The sequence below is a fragment of the Macrotis lagotis genome, chromosome X, assembly GCF_037893015.1.
Source record: "Macrotis lagotis isolate mMagLag1 chromosome X, bilby.v1.9.chrom.fasta, whole genome shotgun sequence".
Lineage (NCBI taxonomy): Eukaryota > Metazoa > Chordata > Mammalia > Peramelemorphia > Peramelidae > Macrotis > Macrotis lagotis.
Genome location: NC_133666.1, coordinates 693015105 through 693038251, shown reverse-complemented (window position 1 = coordinate 693038251; position 23147 = coordinate 693015105). Strand labels below are relative to the sequence as shown.

At 41.3% G+C, this 23147-nt stretch overlaps 1 protein-coding gene across 2 annotated transcripts in view; it reads left to right on the top strand.

Annotated features, from left to right (window-relative positions):
- The first annotated feature begins 1831 nt into the window (after positions 1-1831).
- PISD (phosphatidylserine decarboxylase) overlaps positions 1832-23147 on the top strand; it is a 46316-nt gene continuing 25000 nt past the window's right edge. The window contains exons 1-2 of one of the 2 annotated variants that reach the window (XM_074206402.1): positions 1832-1953; positions 23004-23083. In XM_074206402.1, the coding sequence (XP_074062503.1) occupies positions 1850-1953; positions 23004-23083 (184 nt within the window). In that variant the 5' untranslated portion in view covers positions 1832-1849. Of the gene's footprint in view, positions 1954-4609; positions 6764-23003; positions 23084-23147 lie in introns of those variants that run through there. The other variant, XM_074206403.1, reaches the window with a different exon arrangement.

Genomic DNA, 23147 nt, shown 5'->3' with positions numbered 1-23147 from the left:
TGAATCGATGTCTATGGTCATGACAGAAAACAATGGCTAGAAGCTGTCAAAAGATCAGCTGAGGTTCAGAAAAACTTTTTTTTTTTTTTTTAGTTTTTGTAAGGCAATGGGGTTAAGTGGCTTGCCCAAGGCCACACAGCTAGGTCATTATTAAGTGTCTAAGGCCGAATTTGAACTCAGGTCCTCCTGACTCTAGGGCAGGTGCTTTATTCACTGTGCCACTTAGCTGCCCCAGAAAAACTTTTCTAACACTGAGAGCTGTCCTAGAGAATGAATGGCCTCCAAACATGGTGGGTGGGTATCTTCCTCTGAAGTTTTCAAGCAGAAGCTGGAGGCCTACTTCTCTGCTACAGTAAGGTGGGGTGGGCTGGTTTCCTGCTTTAAGGGTTCTTTAACAGTTCTTTAAATAAAAGAGTGAGGGAGGACCTGGGTTCAAATGTGATCTCTGACACTTAATAATGACCTAGTTGTGTGACCTTGGGAAAGTCACTTCACTTCAAATAAATAAATGAATGAACAAAAAGCAAACAAATAAATAGATAAATTTATTTTTCTAGATAGATAGATAGATAGAGTGAGTGAGTGAGCCTGCATGCTCTATAATGACTAGGTTAGGCTCTTAGAAAGAAATTGAGAAAATGTACCTTCCTCCCTTCTTTGTCAAGGTGAGGGATTATGGGTGTGAGGTGTCCCATATACTGTCAGCCCGTTGAGATGGTGGAAGAGATTGTTTGGAAATGAAGCTAATGTCAAAACAAAAGAGTGAGAAAAAGATGCTTTTTTTTTAATGGTCACTGCTTCAGGGAATAGCTGCTGATAGATTTTGGGAGGGGAGTGTCTTCCCCAAAGAGAACCATTGCCCAAGAATCTCTGCCAGTTTTCCATTTACCCCCTTTCTCTTGAGGTTTCTCTGCAGTCTGCACACCCGGGGAGGACTCCTTTCCAGGTGCATCGGAACGAACAGGTGAATGGAACTTTTCAGTTTCCTGCTGTTTCTTAAACATAACTCATTTCACATTATTCTTCACATCCGTGTTAGAACATTAAAAGGGAAAGCGCAGCCCTCGTGAAGAAGCCTAAGATCTTCCTGTGACATAAAGAAGGGCCCGCCGGTTGGGGTTCAGGAGCCCCAGTCAGGCCTTTACCCTTGACACCTGGAAAGGCAGTGTGTGTTCTCAGGGGGAAGCTGGGAATTGCTTACCCCTTACGGTTTTGGAAGTGATTCTGGATGGCATCAGGCCCCTGTAGGGCGGGCCGGGTCAGGGCCGCATCGTGGCCGTCCCTCTTGGGGCCTGGCCCTGGACGGTGCCGGCTCCTTCTCTGGAGGACGCCGAGGCTGGCCAGCGGGCAGCAGGGCCGTGCCCGGGCCTCCCTCCCTAGCAGCTTTGGCAGGAACCTTAGTCTCCGGGCGTCCGGCTTAGGGAAGGCCTGCCAGGGGCTGGCTGCCCCCGAGGGCAGACGCGGCCTTTGCCCTTGGTGAGTGGCACCGGACCCGCCACCCGCAGGCTCCTGCCTGCTCTGGGCTCGTGCATTGAGCGCGGGCGCCCGCCGGGCCATGATCATTATTGTTATTTGGGGTTTGGCGAGGCTTGGCCCAGGCCACACGGCTAGCACTCCGCCGCGCGTCTGCCGCCGGACTCGCACTCGGGGCCCGCGGGACACTGAGCTGCCCCACGCGAGGCGCCGCTAGAGCGGCGGTGGGGGTGGGGTGCTGGAGCCGCCCACGTGACCCGCGCCCCGCCCCCGCGCCTCCGCGTGCGCCGCCGCGCGCCCCGCCCCCGCGCCGCCCCATTGGCTGCGGCGCGGGCGCCCTCCGGTGACGTCACGGCGCGCCCCGGCGCGCGGCGTGATGACGCGCGGGCGGCCCGCTGGGGAGGGCGGGCACAAGATGGCGGCGTCCGTGGGCCGAGCGGGGCCCGTGCTGGGCCTGCGGGCCGCGCCGAGGACGAGCAGGTGGGTCGGGGGCCGGGCCCGGCGGGGGCGCCGGGCGCTCGGGCTTGGCCGCTGCTGTGGCGGGGGTGACCCCAGGCCGCCGCCCCCTCCCCGGGGCGCCTCCTGCGCCGGCCGCTGCGGCTCCCCCAGGCCGCGCCGCTCGGCCCGGCGCCCCGCTCACTAGCTGTGGAGGCGGGGGCCGCCCCGGGGCCAGGGGCCCGCACGCCGGGCCCCCGCGCCCCCTCCGCCGCTCGCGGACCTGGGCCCGGCCCCCAGCCTGGGCGCTCCCTGAGGGCAGCGGCCGCCCCCCGGACCCGCGCTCAGCGCCTCCCCGCGGCTGCCCCCTGGCTCCCGGGGCCCCCTCGGAGCCCAGGGCCCCCCGGCCCCGGAGCGGGTGGGAGGGCGCCGCCCGCCGTTGGCCTCGGTGTCCCCGACTGTCCGGGGCGGCCGGCGCGTCCTGCCCTCGCCAGCAGGGGGCAGCCCCGCGCCTCTGCTCCCCGAGGCCTGCCGGAGCCCCGGGGCCCGGCGGAGGGGCCCCCCAAGGAGCACAGCAGCCGGGCGGGATCCGGGGCCGCGGCGGCCGGAGCTCGGGGATGCCCTGCCCACGGCTGTCCTCGCCCCTGGTCCCGTGGCTGCCCCAGGCCACACGGATTGCAGGGACCTGAATTCACATCCAGCCCAGAATTACCTGTGGGGCCTTGGGCAAGTCACTTAACCTCATTGCCTTGCAAAAAACTAAAAAAAAAAAAGAAAACTAAAGTCAAAAGTAGAATAGAATCTATTCTGTCTGAAACGCATCCGGTGGGGCGAGCAATTTTGATTTCGGATAAAGCTACAATCCGTATTGGCTGATAATAAGAGAGGAGCCAGGATCCTTATCAAAGACTCCAAAGATGATGAATTTCTCTCAGTACTTTAATGTAGACACACCAAATTGTCCAACTTCAAGCCAAAGTCAAGACACAATGGAAGGAGGGAGAACTAGATAGGAAAAGCTATCATAGTAAGGACCCAAATATTCCTTTCAGACCAAGGCAGTTCTAAATGATAAACAAAGCTAAAGGGCCAAATAAAACTTGAGGAAGTCGGAAATGATAGATCTTTGGTAAATACTGAATAAGAAGAGAAAAGAATCTATAGACTTCTAAGCCATATGTGCCACCTTTACAAATAGATGGACATAAAAACAACAGTAGAAAAGCAGAAGTATGAAACACCTCAACCATTCATCACAATGCAATAGAAATGATAGTCAATAAAGGACTTTTGAGGAAAGAAAAAATACTTGTTATACTGGATGGTCAAAGAACAAATTGTGAAAACAAATTTGATTCAAGAAGATTTCTAAATGAGGCAACATACCAAAATTGTGGGAGGAGCCAGAATAATAGATGAAAATGTATATTTCTAAATACTTTTGTCAGCAAAAGAGAGGCCAGTTGGAGTCATAACTTAAAACTTGAACAGTAAATTAAAAACAAAACCAGGGGCAGCTAGGTGGTGGCAGTGGATAGAGCACCAGCCCTGGAGTTAGGAGGACCTGAGTTCAAATCCAGCCTCAGACACTTAATAATGACCTAGCTGTGTGACCTTGGGCAAGTCATTCAACCCCATTGCCTTGCAAAAACCTGAAAAAAGAAAAGCCAACTGAGCAACAAAAGAGAAATTCTGAAATCCAAAAAAGAGTTTAATAGAATTGAAGGTAAAAGACTTCCATTGAATTGCCGAAACTAATAAAATAGATAAGCAGTTAACCAATCAGATTTTGAAAAAGATAAAAACCAAATTGTTTATATCAAGAATTAAAAGGAGGGAATAATAACGATTGAAGAAGAAATAAGGAAATTATCGACTGTTTTGCAAATATTCTAGCAAAACTGAGATCCAAAATAATGAAGGAATCCTTCCAAAAACAAGCTACCAAGGGTAATCAAAGAGATAGCTGATTTATACTCTGTCAGAAATAAAATGAATGTGATAAATGAAATCTCAGGAATGGATGGATTTACCAATGAATTCTATCCGACCTTCAAAGACTAAATCTGAAATTACTGAAGTGTTGAAATAATAGGAAAAGAACAGGTCCTTCCAATCTTTTTCCATGACTTTGTCTTGATGCTTAAATCAGGAAGGCAAAGCAGAGAAAGTAGATCCCTATTACTAATGAACATTAATGCACAAATTTTAAATGAAACATTAGCAAATGGGCGATAGCAATATATTCACCCCCACACTATAACCAAAAGTATCTGTCAGTCTCCTTTGCTGGATTTTCATCATACTTGCTTTTCTACTAGCGAATGACAAACACCATAAGTAAATGATGAATATATATGAATTGCACATATTTCTTGTTTTTAATGTATTTGGATAGTCAGTTTAGTTCATGCCTGTTAACTGGGTATCCTCCCAGATCTGGGTCCAGGTCCTCTTCACTCTTTATGCTATTTCACGCACTGATGTTATCAACCCCCATCATCTCTGTTCTAAGGAGCCTTAAATCTACTTATTGGTCAGTCTTTTGAGTTCTACACTTCCAAATCCCATTTGAGATTTTCTTAGTAAAGACATTGGAGTGCTTTGCCTTTTCCTTCTCCAGCTCTCTCTCTTTTTTTTAGTTTTTGCAAGGCAATGGGGTTCAGTGGCTTGCCCAAGGCCACACAGCTAGGTCATTATTAAGTGTCTGAGGCCTGATTTGAACTCAGGTACTCCTGACTCCAGGGCCAGTGCTCTATCCACTGCGCCACCTAGCCGCCCCTCCAGCTCATTTTACAGATGAGGAAACAGTTCAACAGGGTTTAGTGACTTTCTCAGGGTCACACAGCTTAGGAAGTGTCAGAGGCCAGATTTGAACTCTGGTCCAGATTCCAGGCCTGGGGCATTGTATCTATTGAGCTACTAGCTCTTAATTATCCATTGTCCATGTGTAGATAGCTTAAACTAAACGTGTTCAAAATGGAACTCATTATCTTCCCCTCCCCCAAATAGTAAACTCCCTGCTTCCTAATTGCTTCATTACAATTATCCTCCTAGTATCCCTCTCTCCTCTGACATTGGTATCACCTGGTACAGGCCCTCCTTACTTCTGAGCTGTCAAGGGAATCTTCCTAAAGCAAGGACTGACCACAATCCCCCCCCCCCTTCTCAATCCAATATTCTCTAGCCTTTCCAGGATCAAATATAAAATCCTTTGGCATTCAGAGCCCTTTATAATCTAGCCCCAGCTTCACTTCTCCTTTCCAGTCTATTTCAACTTTGTACTCCATCTCCCATGTAATTTTGAATCCACTGACCCTGCCTTCCTGATCTTTTTTTTTTTTTTAAGATGCTCCATCTCTGGACTCTGGACATTTCACTGACTCTCCCACCCCCCCATACCTAAAGTGATCTCATCTGTGCTTCCTGACTACTTACATGTCCCAGCTAAGATCCTGAATTTTATAGGAAGCTTTTCCTTAATTCTAGCACCTCTCTATTATCTCAAGTTTATCCTGATTATTTCAAATTTATCCTGTATGTAGTTTGTATATAACTTTTTGCATGTTGTCTCCCTCTATTTGACTGAACTCTGGGAACCTAGATTGTCTCTTGCTTTACTTTGATAGCTTTAGTATTTTAGGATAGTGCTTGATACATATCAAGTCTTTAATATTTGTTGACTGCTTAAAATAATAAAAGCCTCATCATTATATCATTTGATGTTGAAAAGGACTTTTGATAAAATCCAACATCCATATTTGTTACACACATACACACACAAGCATTGGAATAAATGGTTCTTTCCTTAACATTATCTACCTTAAACTGACAGCAAATATAAAATGTAATAGAGAAAAGTTAGAGACCTTTCTGATAAGATTAAGGATATATAAGGATATCCATCATCACTTCTATTGTTTTAACACAATCCTAAATGTAAGAACTGTGAGAATAAGAAAGAGAAGTTAAAGAAATAGTCACAGGCAAAGAGGAAACTGAATTATTGCCTTATTAGACCATTTGATTTGATTTACTTAGAAAACTCTGAAGAGCCAACAAAAACTTAATGAAACAAATGTAGCAAAGCTGTAGGATAGAAGGAACTTCACAGTGTGGTTCTGTGAGAATTGATAAAGGGAATTGCTTCAGAAAAATCTTATATAGGAGAACAGTCTACAGCAATATTGTCTGAAACAATGAACTCTGGGGCAGCTAGGTGGCGCAGTGGATAAAGCACCGGCCCTGGAGTCAGGAGTACCTGGATTCAAATCCAGCCTCAGACACTTAATAATAACCTAGCTGTGTGGCCTTGGGCAAGCCACTTAACCCCATTGCCTTTCAAAAAAACTAAAAAACCAAAAACAACCCCCCCAAAACAACTCTAAAATATTGAGCAGCTCAGGTCAACACTGATCCCTCCAGGTCCAAAAAATTCCTCACCTCCAGATGGAAAACTGATGAACTGGGAGTGTAGATTCAAACTTCTTCTCTTAGGCTGTGCCTGATGGGGACTGGAGGGAATGGGGGGAAAGATAGAATGTCAAAAGGTCATGGTCAGATAAAGGAATTTCAGAATTCATGGAAGTAGAAGACTCGGGAGTGATGCCAAGATCAAGGGATCTCTGGTCTGAGATGGTGCCAGAAATTTAGTAAACTGAGGAACTGGGAAATTAGAGTATTTGAGGGAACATCAGATGGTTATGGGAACAGGAGCTGTGATGGAGAGATTCTGTGAGCCAGGTCTTGAACTCACTTCGAAAGGAATAAGAATATACTAGGAGCTGATTGATAATGGTCATCGAGCTTCAAGATGGTGGACCCTAAAGGAGACAAGATTGCTGAGTGAGAGTGGGTAAGAGGAAGAGGGGCCATCCCAACTTGGAGTGGGGGGGGGGTGTGGACATAGGAAGGAGCACACAGACCCTATTTGAAGGGCAGTCAAGGAAGACATTCAGGAGGGCATTGGGTTTCATTGAGTACCAGAACATAAAGAGTATAGAAGGTTGAGATGAAAGCATATTTGTGATTTATGGGGCGTAGGTGGATGGAGCTTGGAGACAGGCAATAAACCTTATGGGGAGGGGTGTTCTGTTGCTGTGATGGCTGACTGCCCTGCTTCTGGACAGTTTTCCTTGCTTGGTTTTCCCTCAAGCCCACTGATGTCCTTTCAGTCTCCTTTGAAGGCCATCATCTCGGTCCCACCCTGTGCTTGTGTCTAAGGCTCTGGGCAAGGCCCTCTTCTCTGAGTAATCTCACCAGGTCCTATGTGGTCAATAATTTTGTCTAGGGAGATGACTATCAAATCGACAAATGGTGCCCTGAGCACTCTCCTGAATTCTTGTTGGATTTTGTTATAGTAAGAGTGACTCCCAGTCTTAATGCAGTTTTAAGCTTTTAAAGCATAAGACTGCTAACATTTTTGAGTCATTCTGCATACCAATGTCAGTGATTTATGTGACTTTATTTTCTTTTTTCCTTATTTAAAAGAAATTTCCATTTCAATTTTACTTTCAATTTTGAATTCTGAACTGAATTCCCTTCTCCCCTATCCATTGAGAAGACAAGACAAATAAAACCTATTACAAATCTGTAGTCATACAAAACAGTTCTTTCCCCGACTATTCCCCTTTCACTGGCTTATACTGGCTATTCTTCCCTCTCTTGACCCTGGCTTAATCAGTTCAGTTTTGCACAATGTGTTGGAAACTCTTGTCCTGTGTTGGGTCACCTCATGCCAAATCCCAGCCATGGATTACTTTCCACCCCTGTCTCTCCCCCTCCTGGTCATGTGTTACCGAGCAGAGGTGGAAGAAGTCAAGAAATTGCTGCCTGAATCCATCCCAGATTTGTTGGGTCTCAGTGGGATGATCCACTCTTCCGCCCACCACACATATTTTCATCATTCCTCTAGCCTCCTCCCATGTGCTCCCAGTAGAATGCCTCCCTTGCTTCATACTTCCCCATAGAAATCTAGGTGGTATTTATCGAGCTCCTTTTTCTCCCCTCTTTGTTGCCCATCACTTGGATGTCTTCCTGGATTCTTTCTTCTGACACCAGGTTTCACAGCAAAGTGGTGGCTATGGGCATCCTCCATCCCTCCAGTCATCTAACAGCCCCATTCTATCATCTCCCCTATGTCTCTGATCTTTGGACCTTGGTTATTGGCAGACCCCTTTCCTGGGCCCTACAGATATGCTGACCATCCCCAGAAGGGGTCTGCTTGTCAAGTCTTGTTTCTGCCTCCACAGCATCTCTCATCCATCATCTTCTCTCTCCTTGGACATAACCTTGTGGCAGGAGCATGGCTAGACTTCGGCCTCCTCACTTCAAGATTTAGCTCAGAACCCCACTTTGGCAGGAAGCCTGTCTTAGTTTTTCCTATCCCTGTCCCTTCCCTTTGAGATTTCCTTCCAGTTACACTGTAGATAGCTTTATTGTCCATAGTTTCTTTCCTGTTTTCATCCCATTAGAATTGGAGCTTCCTGGAAACAGGAGCTAGGGTTTTGCCTTTCTTTGAATCCCTACCACTTAGCCCAGTACTGGTCACATTCTAAATGATGACCCACCGCCTCCCAGTGCCCAAGCAGGTCACTAAGATGGTTCCCCTTGGATCCTCTGATGAAACTTCAGAATCATGTTTTGTAAAGCTTAAGATAAACAGTGTTACAGAGGTAACCACTTCTTTTGAAACAGATTTGTGGAAAGGAAGGTGCAGTTAGGGTGGATCTAGTAGAGGGTCCAGTAAGTTCATGTTTGCAAAGTAAATAATCTCACTTTAAAAAGAAAGAATGCCTCTCTTTTGTCCATTTTTCTTTCATTAATAATCAGACACAGGACAGCAAAATTTAATCTCCTTTGTTCAATGGAACACATTCTGTTCCCTAAGAAGTTAGAAATACAGCTGATGGTTCATTAATCACGTTTTTGAACAACATCCACAAAGAGATGTCCCATGGATTAGATAGATTTGGATGGAGAGAAAGAGGAGCCGTAATCAGAGACCTCTGTACAAAAGACCTTCGGAGATGGAGGAGAATGGCCATCTCTTGGGCAGCGGTGGCCGATAAGACCTGTGTTACAAATCAGAGGTCCTTGGCATCAGCCTAGCTCTGCTCTTCCTACTTTGTGATTTTGAGTCTCAGCTTCCTCATCCCTCAAATAAGGAATTTGCATTAGATGATTTCTCAAGATCCATTTACCTCTAAATTCAATGATTGTCTTTTTTTTTCTTTTTTCAGGTTTTTTTTTTTCAAGGCAAATGGGGTTAAGTGGCTTGCCCAAGGCCACATGGCTAGGTAATTATTAAGTGTCTGAGGTTGAGTTTGAACCCAGGTCCTCCTGACTCCAAGGCTGATGCTCTATCCACTGTACCACCTAGCCTCCCCCAAAATTCAGTGATTCTCTATAAAAAATGAGTGGGGAGCCTCCTCCTGGGTCTTTCAAGTGGAGTTTGCAGAGGAACAAGCTCCCAAGCATGGTTGTGTAGGAGGGGAAGAACCAACAGTGGGGAATCCAGTGGCTATGACTGATTCTGGAGTTTTGAAATTGCCGTGTAGGGCAGCTAGGTGGTGTGGTGGTTAGAGCACTGGCCCTGGAGTCAGGAGGAACTGAGTTCAAATCCAGCCTCACGCTAGCTGTGTGATCCAGGCAAGTCACCTAACCCTGATTGCCTCCGAAAGGAAAAGAAAAAAAAATTGCAGGTATAAATAACTGGGACCAGGTGGGTACTAGCTAATTAACAACATCTTAGGTATTCATTTATAAGGTGATCTGTGTGCCAGGAGACCACACTAGTGACTAGATGGCAGGCCTTACCTGGATTCAGATAAGTAGTACTCTGCCAGCTCTAAGGGGCCTAGCCAACTCTCAGAAGTTATTTTTTACATGAACTATTTCACTGTTCAGCACCTTGGTCACACAGTACACAAGTCTCATGTCTTCCACAAGGCTCCATAATGTTTCCTGGCAATTAATGATGTTGATCAACCAAAAAAAAAAAAAATCTTTGTTAGTCCCTAAAAGCCTTTCTTCACTCTTAAATAATTTATGAAAAAATTACTAATGCATCAGGCTACTAATAGAAGCTTTCTCCTCGCTGATCTTTTATGCAAAGGGATAGGAACATTCCTACATGAAAATGATCTTTCCCTCCTCAGATTTCTTGTAGTGCTTTGTCTGGATCTCTCCTCTGCACTCCTCAGTCTCCCTTGTTATAGTAAGCTGTGTCCTTGGCCTGCCCATGCTCCTTATGAGCACCTTCCTGCTGTCTCTTCTTTGTCCCTTCTGCTCCTAGCACATAGTATAATTGCTAAAGTGCTTATCGATTAATTGGTCTTATGGGAAGATTTAAGAAGGCCCCAGCTTGTGTCTTGATTCTACCATTTCCACCATTTACTGGCACTGTGATCCTATATAAATCTATTTACCTTAGTGAGTCACACTGTTTCCTTTTCTATGAAATGAAGGTGACAAAATAGTAGGCTTGCTGGACATTAATAGATGATGTTTGGATCCAGTGGTCTGTGTGTCTGTTTAGCAAGGACTTTTACCTGTATGCTGGAGAGCACCTCACATTTGTTTTTGTTTTAATTTTAATTTTTTCCCCACTTACATGTAAAGTTAGTTTTCAACATTCATTTTTTTGTTAGATTTGAGTTCCATTTTTCTGCCTCTCTCCTTTCCTTCCCTTCCCCCCCCAGCCCATGAGTAATCTGATATAGGTTGTATATGTACAAGCCTGTTTTAATATATTTCATATTAATCGTGTTGAGAAAGAAGAACCAGAACAAAAGGGGGAAAAGCATGGAACAAATTTTAGAAAGTAAAAATATTGTACTTTGGTGTACTTCAGACTTCATAGGACTTTTTCCCCTCTGGAAGCAGATGGCATTTTCTCCATCACAAGTTTTTAGAATTGTCTTTGATCATTGAACTGCTGATAGGAGCTGAGTCTGTCATAGATGATCGTGTTGACATTAATGTTATGATGTTTTCTTAGTTCTGTTCACTTCCCTAAGCTTCAGTTTATGTTAAGTCTTTCCAAATTTTTCCGAAAACTACCTGTTAATGATTTCTTAAACAGTAGTGTTCTATCATATTCGTATTCCAGTTTTTTCAGCCATTTCCCAGTTGATGGGGATCACCTCAATTTTCAGTTCGATGCCACTACAAAAAGTGCTGTAAGCATTTTTGTTCGTGTAGCTCTCCTTTTCCTTTTTATGATCAGAAAGATCCTAGTAGAGGTATTGCTGGATCAAAGGGTATACATAGCTTTATTGCCCTTTGGACATAGTTCAGATTGCTCTCCTGAATGGTTAGATCAGTTCACAATTCCACCAATAGTGCATTCGAGTCCCAGTTTTCCCACATCTGGTCCAGCATTTGTCATTTTCCTTTTTGGTCATTTTAGCTTATCTGATAGGTATGAGGTGGTACCTCAGAGTTATTATTTCTCTAGTCAATAATGATTTGGAGTATTTTTTATATGACTATGGTATAACTTTAATTTCTGTATCTGAAAACTGCCTGCTCTTATTCTTTGGCCATTTATTAGTTGGGGAATAATTTTCATTCTTATAAATTTGTGTCAGTTCTTGATGCTGAGTGAAGTGAGCAGAACCAAAAGGACATTGTATACATTATCAGCAGAACTGCGTAATGATCAACCATGATGGAGTTGCTCTTCTCAGTAGTACAGTAATCAAAGATAATTCTAGAGGACTTGTGATGGAAAATACCATCCACATCCAGAGAAGAGACTGTAGAATCTGAATGTAGACCATTGCTTATTTTCAATTTTTTCAATTTGTTTTTTCATTTTATGTTTTTTTCCCCTCTCATGGGTTTTTCCTTTTTGTTCTGATTTTTCTTTCCCAACATGATCAATGTAGAAATATATTTATACATGTATAACTTACATTAGCATACTCTATTAAGGAGAAGGGGGAGGGAAAAATGTGGAATTTAGTCCAAAAAAAAAGATTGTTGAAAATTATATTTACTTGTAGTTGGAAAAATAAATAATTTTTTAAAGATTTTTATTTATTTTGAGTTTTACAATTTTCTACCTAATCTCCCCACACCCCCAACAGAAGGCAATTTTCCAGTCTTTACATTGGGAAAAATAAATAATTTTTAAAAATTGAGTCAATTCTCTATGTATTTTAGAATGAGTCCTTTATCAGAAACTCTAGCTATAAAAATTGTTTCCCAACTTTCTTTAATCCTTTTAATTTTGATTATGTTGGTTTTATTTGCATAAAACTTTTTTTAATTTTATGTAATCAAAATTACCCATTTTGCATTTTATAATGTTCTTTATCTCCTGCTTGGTCATAAACTTCTTCCCTCTACATAAATCTGAAAGATAAACTATTCCTTATTCTCCTAATTGACTTATGGTATTACCCCCTTATGTCTGAACCCCCATTGTGAGATGTTGGTCTGTGCCTAGCTTCTGCCATACTGTTTTCCAGTTTTCCTTTGTTAAAGAGTGAGCAGTTTATCTCTTATATTTTATTTTTTTTCCTTAAGGATATGATTTCTCTTTCATCACATTCAACTTAGATCAAAGACTAACAGACTGCCTTCTGTGGGGGGGGGGGGAGCAAGATTAGGGGAAAAATTGTAAAATTCAAAATAAATTAAGTGAAAGGAAAAAAAAAAGTGAGCAGTTATCCCAGAAGTTCGAGTCTTTGAATTTATCAAACAGTAGATTTCCTGTAGTCATTTACTATTACTTTTTTTTAACCTAATCTAATCCACCGACCCACTTATCTATTTCTCAGGCAGTACCAGACAGTTTTTTTCTTGTTTTGGGGTTTTTTTTAGGTTTTTGCAAGGCAAATGGGGTTAAGTGTCTTGCCCACAGTCAGATTTGAACCCAGGTCCTCTTGACTGGCTGGTGCTTTATCCACTGCGCCACCTAGCAGTCCCTCCCAGACAGTTTTAATGACTACTGCTTTATAGTGTAGTTTTAATTCTACTACAGCTAGGCCATCTTCCTTTGCAATTTTTTTAATTCATTCCCTTGATATTCCTGACTTTTTGTTGTTCCAGGAACAGGCACCAGAAAGACTTTCTAGCTCTGTAAAATAGGTTTTGGTGGTCTGATTGGTATAGCACAGAATAAGTAATTTAATTTGGGTAGAATTATCACTTTTATTTTATTAGCTTGACCTAACCATGACCTTTGCCCATTTGTTTCGATCTGACTTTATTTGTGTGAAAAGTGTTTTTTAATTGCGTTCATATAGTTTCTGGTGCTTCAGAATGTCTACTCCCAAGTATTTTATGTTGTATATAGTTAATTTAGATGGAATTTCTCTTGCTATCTCTTACTGCTGGACTTTGGTAATATACAGAAATGCTGCCAATTGATGTAGATATATTTCATAGCCAACAACTTTGCTAAAGTCAATTGTTTCAAGTAGTTTTTAGTTGATTCTTGAGGATTGTCTTAGTATTCCATCATATCTACAAAGAATGAGAATTTTGTTTCCTTATCGCCTATTCTAATTACTTCAATTTCTTTTTCTTCTCATATTGCTAAAGCTAACGTTTCTAATACAGTATTGAATAATAATAGTGATAATGGCATCCTTGTTTTACCCCTGATCTTGGGAATGCTTCTAGCTTACCCAATACACATAATGCTTGCTAATGGTTTTAGATAGATACTGCTTATCATCTTAGGGAAAACTCCATTTATTCTTATGCTCTCTGGTGTTTTTAATAGGAAGGTATTTGGTCAAAGGATTTATCAGCATCTATTGAGATAAACATAATTTTTGTTGGTTTTCTTATTAATATGATAAATTATGTTGATTGTTTTCCTAATATTGAACTATCTCTGCATTCTTGGTATAAATCTTACCTGATCCATAGTGTATTATCCTAGTGATAAATTGATGTAATCTCTTTGTTAATATTTAACTTAAAATTTTTGCATCAGTATTCATTAGGCAAATTGGTCCATAATATTCTTTCTCTGTTTTGACTTTTTTTGGTAGAGTACTAGCACCATATTGGTGTCATAAAAGGCATTTGGCAGAATTTCCCTATTTTTTAAATAGTTTATTGAGAATTGGAATTCATTTTTCTTTAAATATTTGGTAGAATTCATTTATGAATCCATCTTGCCCTGGAGATTTTTTCTTCGGGAGTTCATTTATGACTTGTCAATTTCTTTTTCTGATTTAGGATTATTTAAATATTTTATTTTCTCTTCTGTTAATTTGGGCTTCATATTTTTATAGATATTCATCCATTTCACCTAGATTGTCATATTTATTGGCATCAGTTGGGCAAAATAGCCCTGAATTATTATTTTAACTTCTTCCTCATTAGTGGCAAATTCACCTTTTTTATTTTAGATACTGGGGTGTCTAGGTGGCACAGTGGATAAAGCACCAGCCCTGGAGTCAGGAGTACCTGGGTTCAAATCCGGTCTCAGACACTTAATAATTACCTAGTCCTGTCGCCTTGGGCAAGCCACTTAACCCCATCTGCCTTGCAAAAAAAAAAAAACCTTAAAAAAAGGTAATTATTTTAGATACTGGTAATGTGATTTTCTTCTGTCTTTAATCAAAGTAATCAAAGATTGATCAGCTTTATTGATTTTTCAAAGAACCCACCCCTAGTTTTATTTATTGTTCAATAGTTTTCTTACTTTTAATTTTATTGCTCTCTCCTTTGATTTACAGAATTGCAATTTGGAATTTTTAATTTGTTCTTTTTCTACCTTCATTATTTGCATGTGCAATTCATTGATCTCCTCTTTCTCTATTTTATTCATGTGTAAGCATTTAGAGATATAAAATTTCCCCTAATAATTGCCTTGGCTGCATCCCACAAGTTTTGCTATATTGCCTCATTATTGTCATTGTGGTGGATGCAATCATTGATTATTTCTATGATTTGTTGATTGATGCACTCATTCTTTAAAATTAGCTTAATTTTTATTCTATCTTTGAAGGTCCTTTAATACACATAATTTTAAATTGCATCATGATCTGAAAAGTATGCCTTTCTTCATTTGATTGTGAGGTTTTTAATGCCCTAATATGTGGTCAGTTTTTATGTAGGTATCATGTACTGCTCAAAGAACCTATATATTTCTGTCTATCCCATTCAGTTTTCTCCAGAGAGCTATCATAGCTAACTTTTCTAAAATTCTATTCACCTCTTTAACTTCTTTCTTATTTATTTTGTCGTTAGAATTATCTAATTCTGAGAGAGGAGATTGAGGTTCCCCAGTAGTGTAGTTTTGCTGTCTGTGTCTTCCTGTATTCATTTAATTTCTCTTCTAAGAATTTGGATGTCTACCATTTGGTGCATATATGTTTAATATTGTAATTACTGCCATGTCTGTGGTACCTTTTAGAAGGAGGTAGCTTACTTCCTTATTCCTTTTAATGAGATCTGGTTTTGTAATTGCTTTGTCTGAGGTAAGTATTGCCACCCCTGCTTTTTTCACTTTAGCTAAAGCTAATATATTCTGCTTCAGCCTTTTACATTTTCACTTTGCACATTTCTCTGCTTCAAATGTGTTTCTTAATTCTGGTTTTCAATCCACTCTGCTTTCTCTGCTTCCATTTTATGGGAGAATTTATCCCATTCACATTTACTAGTTATGATCACTAATTCTGTATTTCCCTCCATCCTATTTTACCCCCATTTATATTTTTCTCTCTTCTTTCACCCTACCCTTCCTCACCAATGTTTTGCTTTTGACAACAACCTTCTTCAGTCTGCTCTCCTTCTATTAGTGCTTGCCTCCCTTTTCTTTCCCCTTTCCCCTCCTACTTCTACTTTTCTGCCCTCCCTTCCATCAGCCCCTCCTCCCATTTCTTTCCCTTTTCTAGGGTAAGATAAATTTCTAAACCCAACTGAGTGTATATGTTTTTTCCTCTTTGAGCCAAATCCAATTAGAGTAAGATTCAAACAATTCTCACCCTCTCCCTTCTTTCCTTTGACTGTAATAGATTCTTTTTTTTTTTTTAGATTTTTCAAGGCAGTGGGGTTAAGTGGCTTACCCAAGGCCACACAGCTAGGTCATTATTAAGTGTCTGAGGCCAGATTTGAACTCAGGTACTCCTGACTCCAAGGCCGGTGCTCTATTCACTGCGCCACCTAGCCACCCCTGTAATAGATTCTTTATGCCTCTTCATGTGATATAATTTACCCTATTGTATCTCCCCCTTTCCTCTTTTCCTAATACAATCCTTTTTTTTCATTCCTTAATTAAATTTTTTTAATATGGTCTCTTCAAAATCAACTTATGGCCACACCCCCTGTCTGAATATATTCCTTCTAATAGAGATACATTTCTCAAGAGTTACAAGTATCATCTTTCTGTGTAGGGACGTAAAACAGTTTAATCTTATTGTATGATTTTTTTTTCCTTTCCTGTTTTCTTTTTTATGTATCTCTTGAGTCTTGTATTTGACAATTTAATTTTCTGGACCAGCTCTGGTCTTTTCATGAGAAAAGTTTGAAAGTACCCTAGTTCATTAAATGCCCAACTTTAGCCTTGAAATAGTATGCTTAATTTTGCAGTATGCAAGTATGCAAATTTATGGTTGATTTTTTTTTTTTAGGTTTTTTTGCAAAGCACATGAGGTTAAGTGGCTTGCCCAAGGCCACACAGCTAGGTGATTATTAAGTGTCTGAGGCCTGATTTGAACTCAGGTCCTCCTGACTCCAGGGCCGGTGCTTTATCCACTGTACCACCTAGCTGCCCCCTATAGTTGATTCTTAATTGTAATCCAAGCTTCTTTGCCCTCTCAAATATCACATTCCAGCCCTCTGATCCTTTAATATTGAAGCTGCCAGGTCCTGTGTAATCCTGACTTTGGTTTCTTGGAATTTGAATTGTTTCTTTCTGGGTGCCTGCAGTATTTTTTCCTTGACTCAATAATACTGAAAGTTGGCTACAATATTCCTTGGCATTTTCATTTGGGGAACCTTTCAGCAGGTGATTGCTGGATTCTTTCAATGACTATTTTACCCTCTGGTTTTAGGATATCAGGGCAATTTTCCTTGTTAATTTCTTGAAAGAGGCTCTTTTTTTGATCATGGTTTTCATAAGGTAGCTTTTAAATCTCCCTTTCCATTTGGCCAATTCTATTTTTTTAAGGAGTTATTTTATTTTCTTAGTCAATTTTTGTGCTTCCTTTTCCAAGTGTTGACTTTCTCTTGCATATTTCTCATTTCTTTCCCAGTTTTTCCACTTGATTTTTAAAATTACTTTTTGAGCTCTTTAAAGAGGATTTTTTTGTGCATAGGACCAATTCATATTCCCCTCTGTGTGTTCACATGTAAGCCTTTTGCCAGTGTCCTCTTCTGAGATGATATTTTAATCTTCCTTATTGCAGTAGTAGCTTTCTAGGGCTTTTTTCTGTTAACTATTTCCACGTGTAGCCCAGTTTGTGGTTTTAAAAATTGAGTTCTGCTCCTGGGCCACAAGGGACACTGTCCCAAGCTTTTTGGGTTGGGGGTCAGAGACCTGTTCACTGACTTTACTTAGGCTGGGACTTCCAGTGTATGTGGCTTCACTGTTGCACTGGGGTAGCTTGGTCTAATTGCACCAGCTGTACTGGGGCTCACAATTTGCCTTCTATTCTGGGCCTGGAAGCCTCTCAGTTAGTTTGCTGAATCTCTATTGCAGATCTGTGCTGTGACTGAGAGCCTCCACACCTGCCTGCACTCGCTGGGCCATATGCCCCCTCTACCCTAGAATGACAGGTCTTTCCTGAAGTCCTTTCAAGATAGCTTAGGCAGGAAAATTGATCCATTCTGTCTTTTTTATGGGTTGTGTCACTCCAGAATCTAGTTAGAGACTTGATTAGTGTTGTTTCCTGAGGGAAACTGGGAAGAGCTCAGAGAAGTTCTCAGCTTTTGAGAGAGTGGCTGCCTCCACTCCTCACCCTTTTTTAAGGGAGAATCTTGAAAAGTGCAAAATAACTAAAGAGCAGTTAGACCTCAAGGTCCCTCTGTATTGCTGTCAGTATTGATTTTGATGATGAAGAGATGGGATCTGTCCAGAGAAAGAATTGTTGTGGGTTTGGAACAAAGACCTTAAATTTAGGGGGGAAAAACCCATCATCTTATTATGTAATTTTGCTATCTCTTATACTTTATTTTTCTTCCTTAAGGATTTGATTTCTCTCATCACATTCAACTGAGATCAATGTATAACATGGAACCAATGTAAAGACTAACACAATACTTTCAGGGGTGGGGTGGGGAAGGGAAGCAAGAATGGGGGGAATTGTAAAACTCAAAATCTTTATTAAAAAAAAGAGAGATGGGGTCTGCTCAGTTTAAATGTTTTCAGATATCCTTCATATGTGCATAGACCACTCCTAGAAAGATTTGGTAGAGACAAGGAAACAAGACCTCTTATTTGGTAATTACTGATATTTTAAGCCATCTTTTGAGGGTATTAATACTATCAGTTTTCCCTTTTAGATATTTTTTCAGTTTTTAGAGAAGTGGAAAATTGATCTGTCTTTAAAATAATCTCCTCTGTATGTCTTATTAGGTGAGGCATAATATTGTTTCCTCTTTTCTTGAGCATCATTTCCAAATCAGTAAACATTTTTTAAATGCTACTCTGAACCAGATATGACTCTAAGACAATCTTCTGCCAATTATGGCAGAAGACAATGCAGGAGAGGAAGCACAAAGATGGGGGAAGTGGTGATGGAAGGATCCAAGTGGGAAGAATAAAGAGATGACAGGCATCCTGAAGAGGCAGCATGGGGGCCTTGCTATTGGAGGGGTGCAGGACACTGGTGAGTCCCAGGATCTTCACATGTGATGCTGACATTTTCCAATATCCCAAACTGTTCTGGGGCTTGTGCATCATTGTTGCTGAAGAGTTTGCCATCCTAACCATTCTTGTTGTCCTTCAATTCATTTACAGATGCTCTTAGACTTGCCTTAGTGATTAGGTTGGTTCTTTGACCAAAGTTGCAATCTATCTGACCTGACTATTGAGGACTTTTGGGGGGCAGCTAGGTAGCACAGTGGATAGAGCACTAGCCCTAGAGTCAGGGGGACCTGAATTCAAATTCAGCCTCAGACACTTGACCTTGGGCAAGTCACTTAATCTCATTGCTTTGCAAAAAATTTTTAAAAATAAAGGAAAACCTTTGCAGCTTAGTACAACATGCTGAAGCTCACAGTTGAATGAGATGCCATTTGCAGGTCCAAGGCAGGTCTGCCAACAGTGAAAAAAAAAATCCAACATTGGTGATTTCACTGTAGTTAATTTTCTTTCCTTTGATAGAAATGAGTTCTTATAGGTTTCACAATTTCAGTAAGTAGGAAATTATGTTTTTTAATATAAAATTATTGTAGTTAAGTCCCTTAAGAGGGGAGGCAGGGAGGAGAAAGGAATTGGTTCAGGCCTGACAAATAGCTTGTACAAATGTATCCCCAAATTCCAGACTAATAAGAATCTTTGGAATTTGGGATTCTAAATTCCAGGGAATTCCCAGTCATAAATCCTCTATTTTTCTCAGTCACTAATCAGTAAACATTTATTAAGCATTCGCTATATGCTTGACAGGTTGTCAGGTGCTAGGGTTCCAAAGAAAGGTTTAAGTTAGGACCTGCCCTCAGGGAGCTCACAGTTTAATGGAGGAAGATAGCCCAATCAAAAGGTGGAAAAGGGGAGGGGGCCCTCACTATGAGTTAAGGAGGTGGGAGTTTCAGAACTAATTTCATCTCACAGAATGATGAGTTTTTGGAGATCATGAAATCTAGGTCAGCTGAATGGGAAAACATCTTACCTAAGTAACAATGAATGACTATAATCATGAGTGAGTCATTTTTCTTCGAAAAGGTTATGTCCTAAAAGTTTTCTTTAAAAAAAAAAAGATGATAATAAATTCACAGTTTATAGTTATTGTGAACCTCCATATTTAACAATGATTTAAAATATCTAAAAATGGGTTGAAGAATAGCCTTTATTCTTAATCTTTTACCATTCTTCATATTCTTTACTCATCACTATGGATATCTAAAAAATAGTTTTATAAATAAGAAATATTGCTTGTTATATTCAAACACTGGAAAATGCCAGTGAAATAATTGTGTGGTATTCAGATCTCCCCACAAGATTTTAATCACAATACACAGATCCTTGTCAGAGTCACCAATTTAAGGACTTATTTTGCTTTCCAGACTTGTTATTCCTTGGACCACCACTGGCAGAATAAAGTCTACTCTGCATGTGAACTAATTACCATTGATTTTCCAGAATGACTCATGCTTTGCAGCTGACAGCTACTTAGACCAGGGCTGCATGCACTTCAAAGCCCAGCTGACTGGTTAGATAAGGGGCTGCATCCCAGTTCCAGGAAGCTGTGGCCTTCTTTGACTCTGCTTGTCAGCCATTCTTATTCTCACTTTAAACTGGATGTCAGTGGATTCCTTTGGACCACTAATGTCTCTCCCTTGAGAATTCTAATACTTTCCCCAGGTTCTTGTCTGATTTTTTTTTTTCTCAGAATTTGGGATTCAGAAAAACATAAATTTCCAAGAAATGCTGGGAAGAAATTCCCTCATGGAAATTCAAAGACACAGATAAGAGACATGGAATGTGTGTGAGAAGTGGTAAGAAAATCCAACATACTGAACTGTGGAATTGTGAAGTAGAGTCATGTCTAAGAATCTTTGGAACAGGTGGACTGGGGGTTACAGACTGAAGGACGTTAAAGTTAAGCAAAGAGGTCTCTGTTCTATCCTAGAAGAAACAAGGAGCTAGTGGAATTAGTTCAGCAGGGGAGTATGATGGTCAGACTCCTGCTTTAGGAATAGATTCGCTTTGGCTGCTCTCTGGAGAGGATGAATGGGAGGGAGAAGAGCTTGGAAACAGGAAGACCTTGAGGAGATGGTGAAGCTTTGCATTATGATGGTGGTCGTGTGAAAGGAGAGTAGATGAGAAGATGGAGGGAGCAGAGACTTTATAGCTGGTTATATGCAGTTATCCCTTCCACAACAACCATTCATTCATCAGGTATCCTGGAAGAAGGGCTTTTAAACCAGAACTTAAGTGAAATCCTCCTCCAACATACCTGATGAATTGTTATCTTTTGGCTTTTATTTGAAGGCCTCCAGGGGAGGGGGAGCTCCATTCAATCTGGAAATTGTTCAGAAGTTTTTCCCTGTATTAAATCTGTATTTCCTTTTTTTGTAACTTCTCTCCATTGTCTTTAGTGCTTGTTTTCTGGTATCAATCAGGACAAAGCTAATTCCTCTTCTCCATGCCAGGCCTTTAAACACTTCAAGCCAGTTTCCTTGTCTCCCTTGAGGCTTCTCTAAGCTGAACACCAGTTCTTTCCCCAGTCTTTTTATATATGGCAGCAACTTAAGGCCCTTCATCATCCTGGTTATATATTTATGGATATTCTCCTGTTTTTCAGTACATTTCCTAATAAAACACTGAATTCAGAATTGGAAGGGACTTTAAACGTAGATCATCGGTAGGACCTTAGAGATTATCCCATTCAACTCATTTCACAAAAGAGGGAAGAATGACTCAGCCAGAGTTGTTTCTCATGTTGTTATTGATGGATCTCGGAGCCATTGACTCCTAGTTCATATGTTTCTTTCCTTCACCTCTTTTAGAGCTAGAGAGGAAAAGAACCAAAATTATAGATAAAGCACTGGCCCTGGAGTCAGGAGTACCTGGGTTCAAATCCAGTCTCAGACACTTAATAGTTACCTAGCTGTGTGGCCCTGGGCAAGCCACTTGACCCCATTTGCCTTGCAAAAAACTAAAAAATAAACAAAAAAAACCCAAAATTAGAAATGTTTTAGTTTAAACTTCAAGTGTGGGGGAAAAAAATCTAATTAAAAACATCTCATGAAACCCTTGTTATAGGTAATATGGTTTGACAGACCCTGCTCTTTGCAGATGAGTCAGAAATGACACTGGTAGACAAGTATGGGGTTTTTTGTTGTTGTTTTTTAGTTTTTGCAAGGCAATGGGGTCAAGTGGCTTGCCCAGGGCCACACAGCTAGGTAACTATTAAGTGTCAGAGGCTGGATTTGAACTCAGGTACTCCTGACTCCAGGGCCAGTGCTCCATCCACTGCGCCACCTAGCCACCCTAAGTATGGTATTTTCTTTTCATGTCAGATGTGTGGACATGGTGAGACTAGACAAAGTGAAGCCTAGTTGTGATGACTCTTAGTAGCTGAGGGTTTGAAAGGGTAAATACCCCCAGGAAGATCTGAATCCATCTCTTGACACATAATAACTTGTATGCTTAGATGATACTTAGTTTTCCCAGGCAAATCAAATACTGTAAGTCAACAAGGAGTGATCCTGTCCCCAACCCTCCTCCCATTTAAAAAAAAATTCAGCCCCAAAGGATCGGAAATCCTATTATATGATAGATAAGATTTTCTTAGTTGACATTTCCCAGAATGGGAGCCTTTCTTTTTTTTTGCAGTCTTTGTCCTAGTTTAGACCCTTTTTATTCCTAATTGATATTCTTGCCATGTTTGGCCTGGTCTTCTGCCTTCCCAGCTCTTTTCTTCTTCTGTGACTATTTATGTGTCTTCTTTTCCAGCCACACTGGTGAACTCTGCATTCTCCAGATGTGCTTGATGTCTCCTTGCTGAGATTAGGATGTTTCTTCTAAGAATGTTCTTCTTCCCCCACGTTGGCTCCCAATCACTTGCCTGTAGAGAGCCTCTTCTTCCAACACCCATACTGCTCGTCTTTTTGGAAAGCCGCCTTCTACTAGCTTCCCCAGTCAGAAGCAAGTTATTTTTTGCTTTACCGATCTCCTCTAGTTCTTTCAGCCTTTATACTGCATCGGAACAGTCTGCCATTTGTTCTCTCTCTCCATATTGTAGTCGAACTCTTATTTTGCAGGGGAGGAAACGAAGACTCAGAGATAAGGACAAGAGCTTGCTTACGGGCCCCTCTTAAACTGTAGTAGGCTCTTGGGGTCAGAGGTTCTCTTTCTTTGAATCCCTTACAATTCCTAGCACCAAGTGGGCAATTGGTGAATTTTTCACTTTTCTGTAAAACTGTATTTTCATTGTGCCTTTTGTGTCTAATTGTAGCCTCCATTCGTGGAGAAATTCTTTCCTGAGCCATTTTCTCCTGCCCTGGAAGCAGCTCCCTGCCCACACATTTCATACCGGTAAGTAGCAGTTCCACTCTTGCGCTTTGGTTGGCAGATTCTGCTGCTGTCCACACAGCCAGAA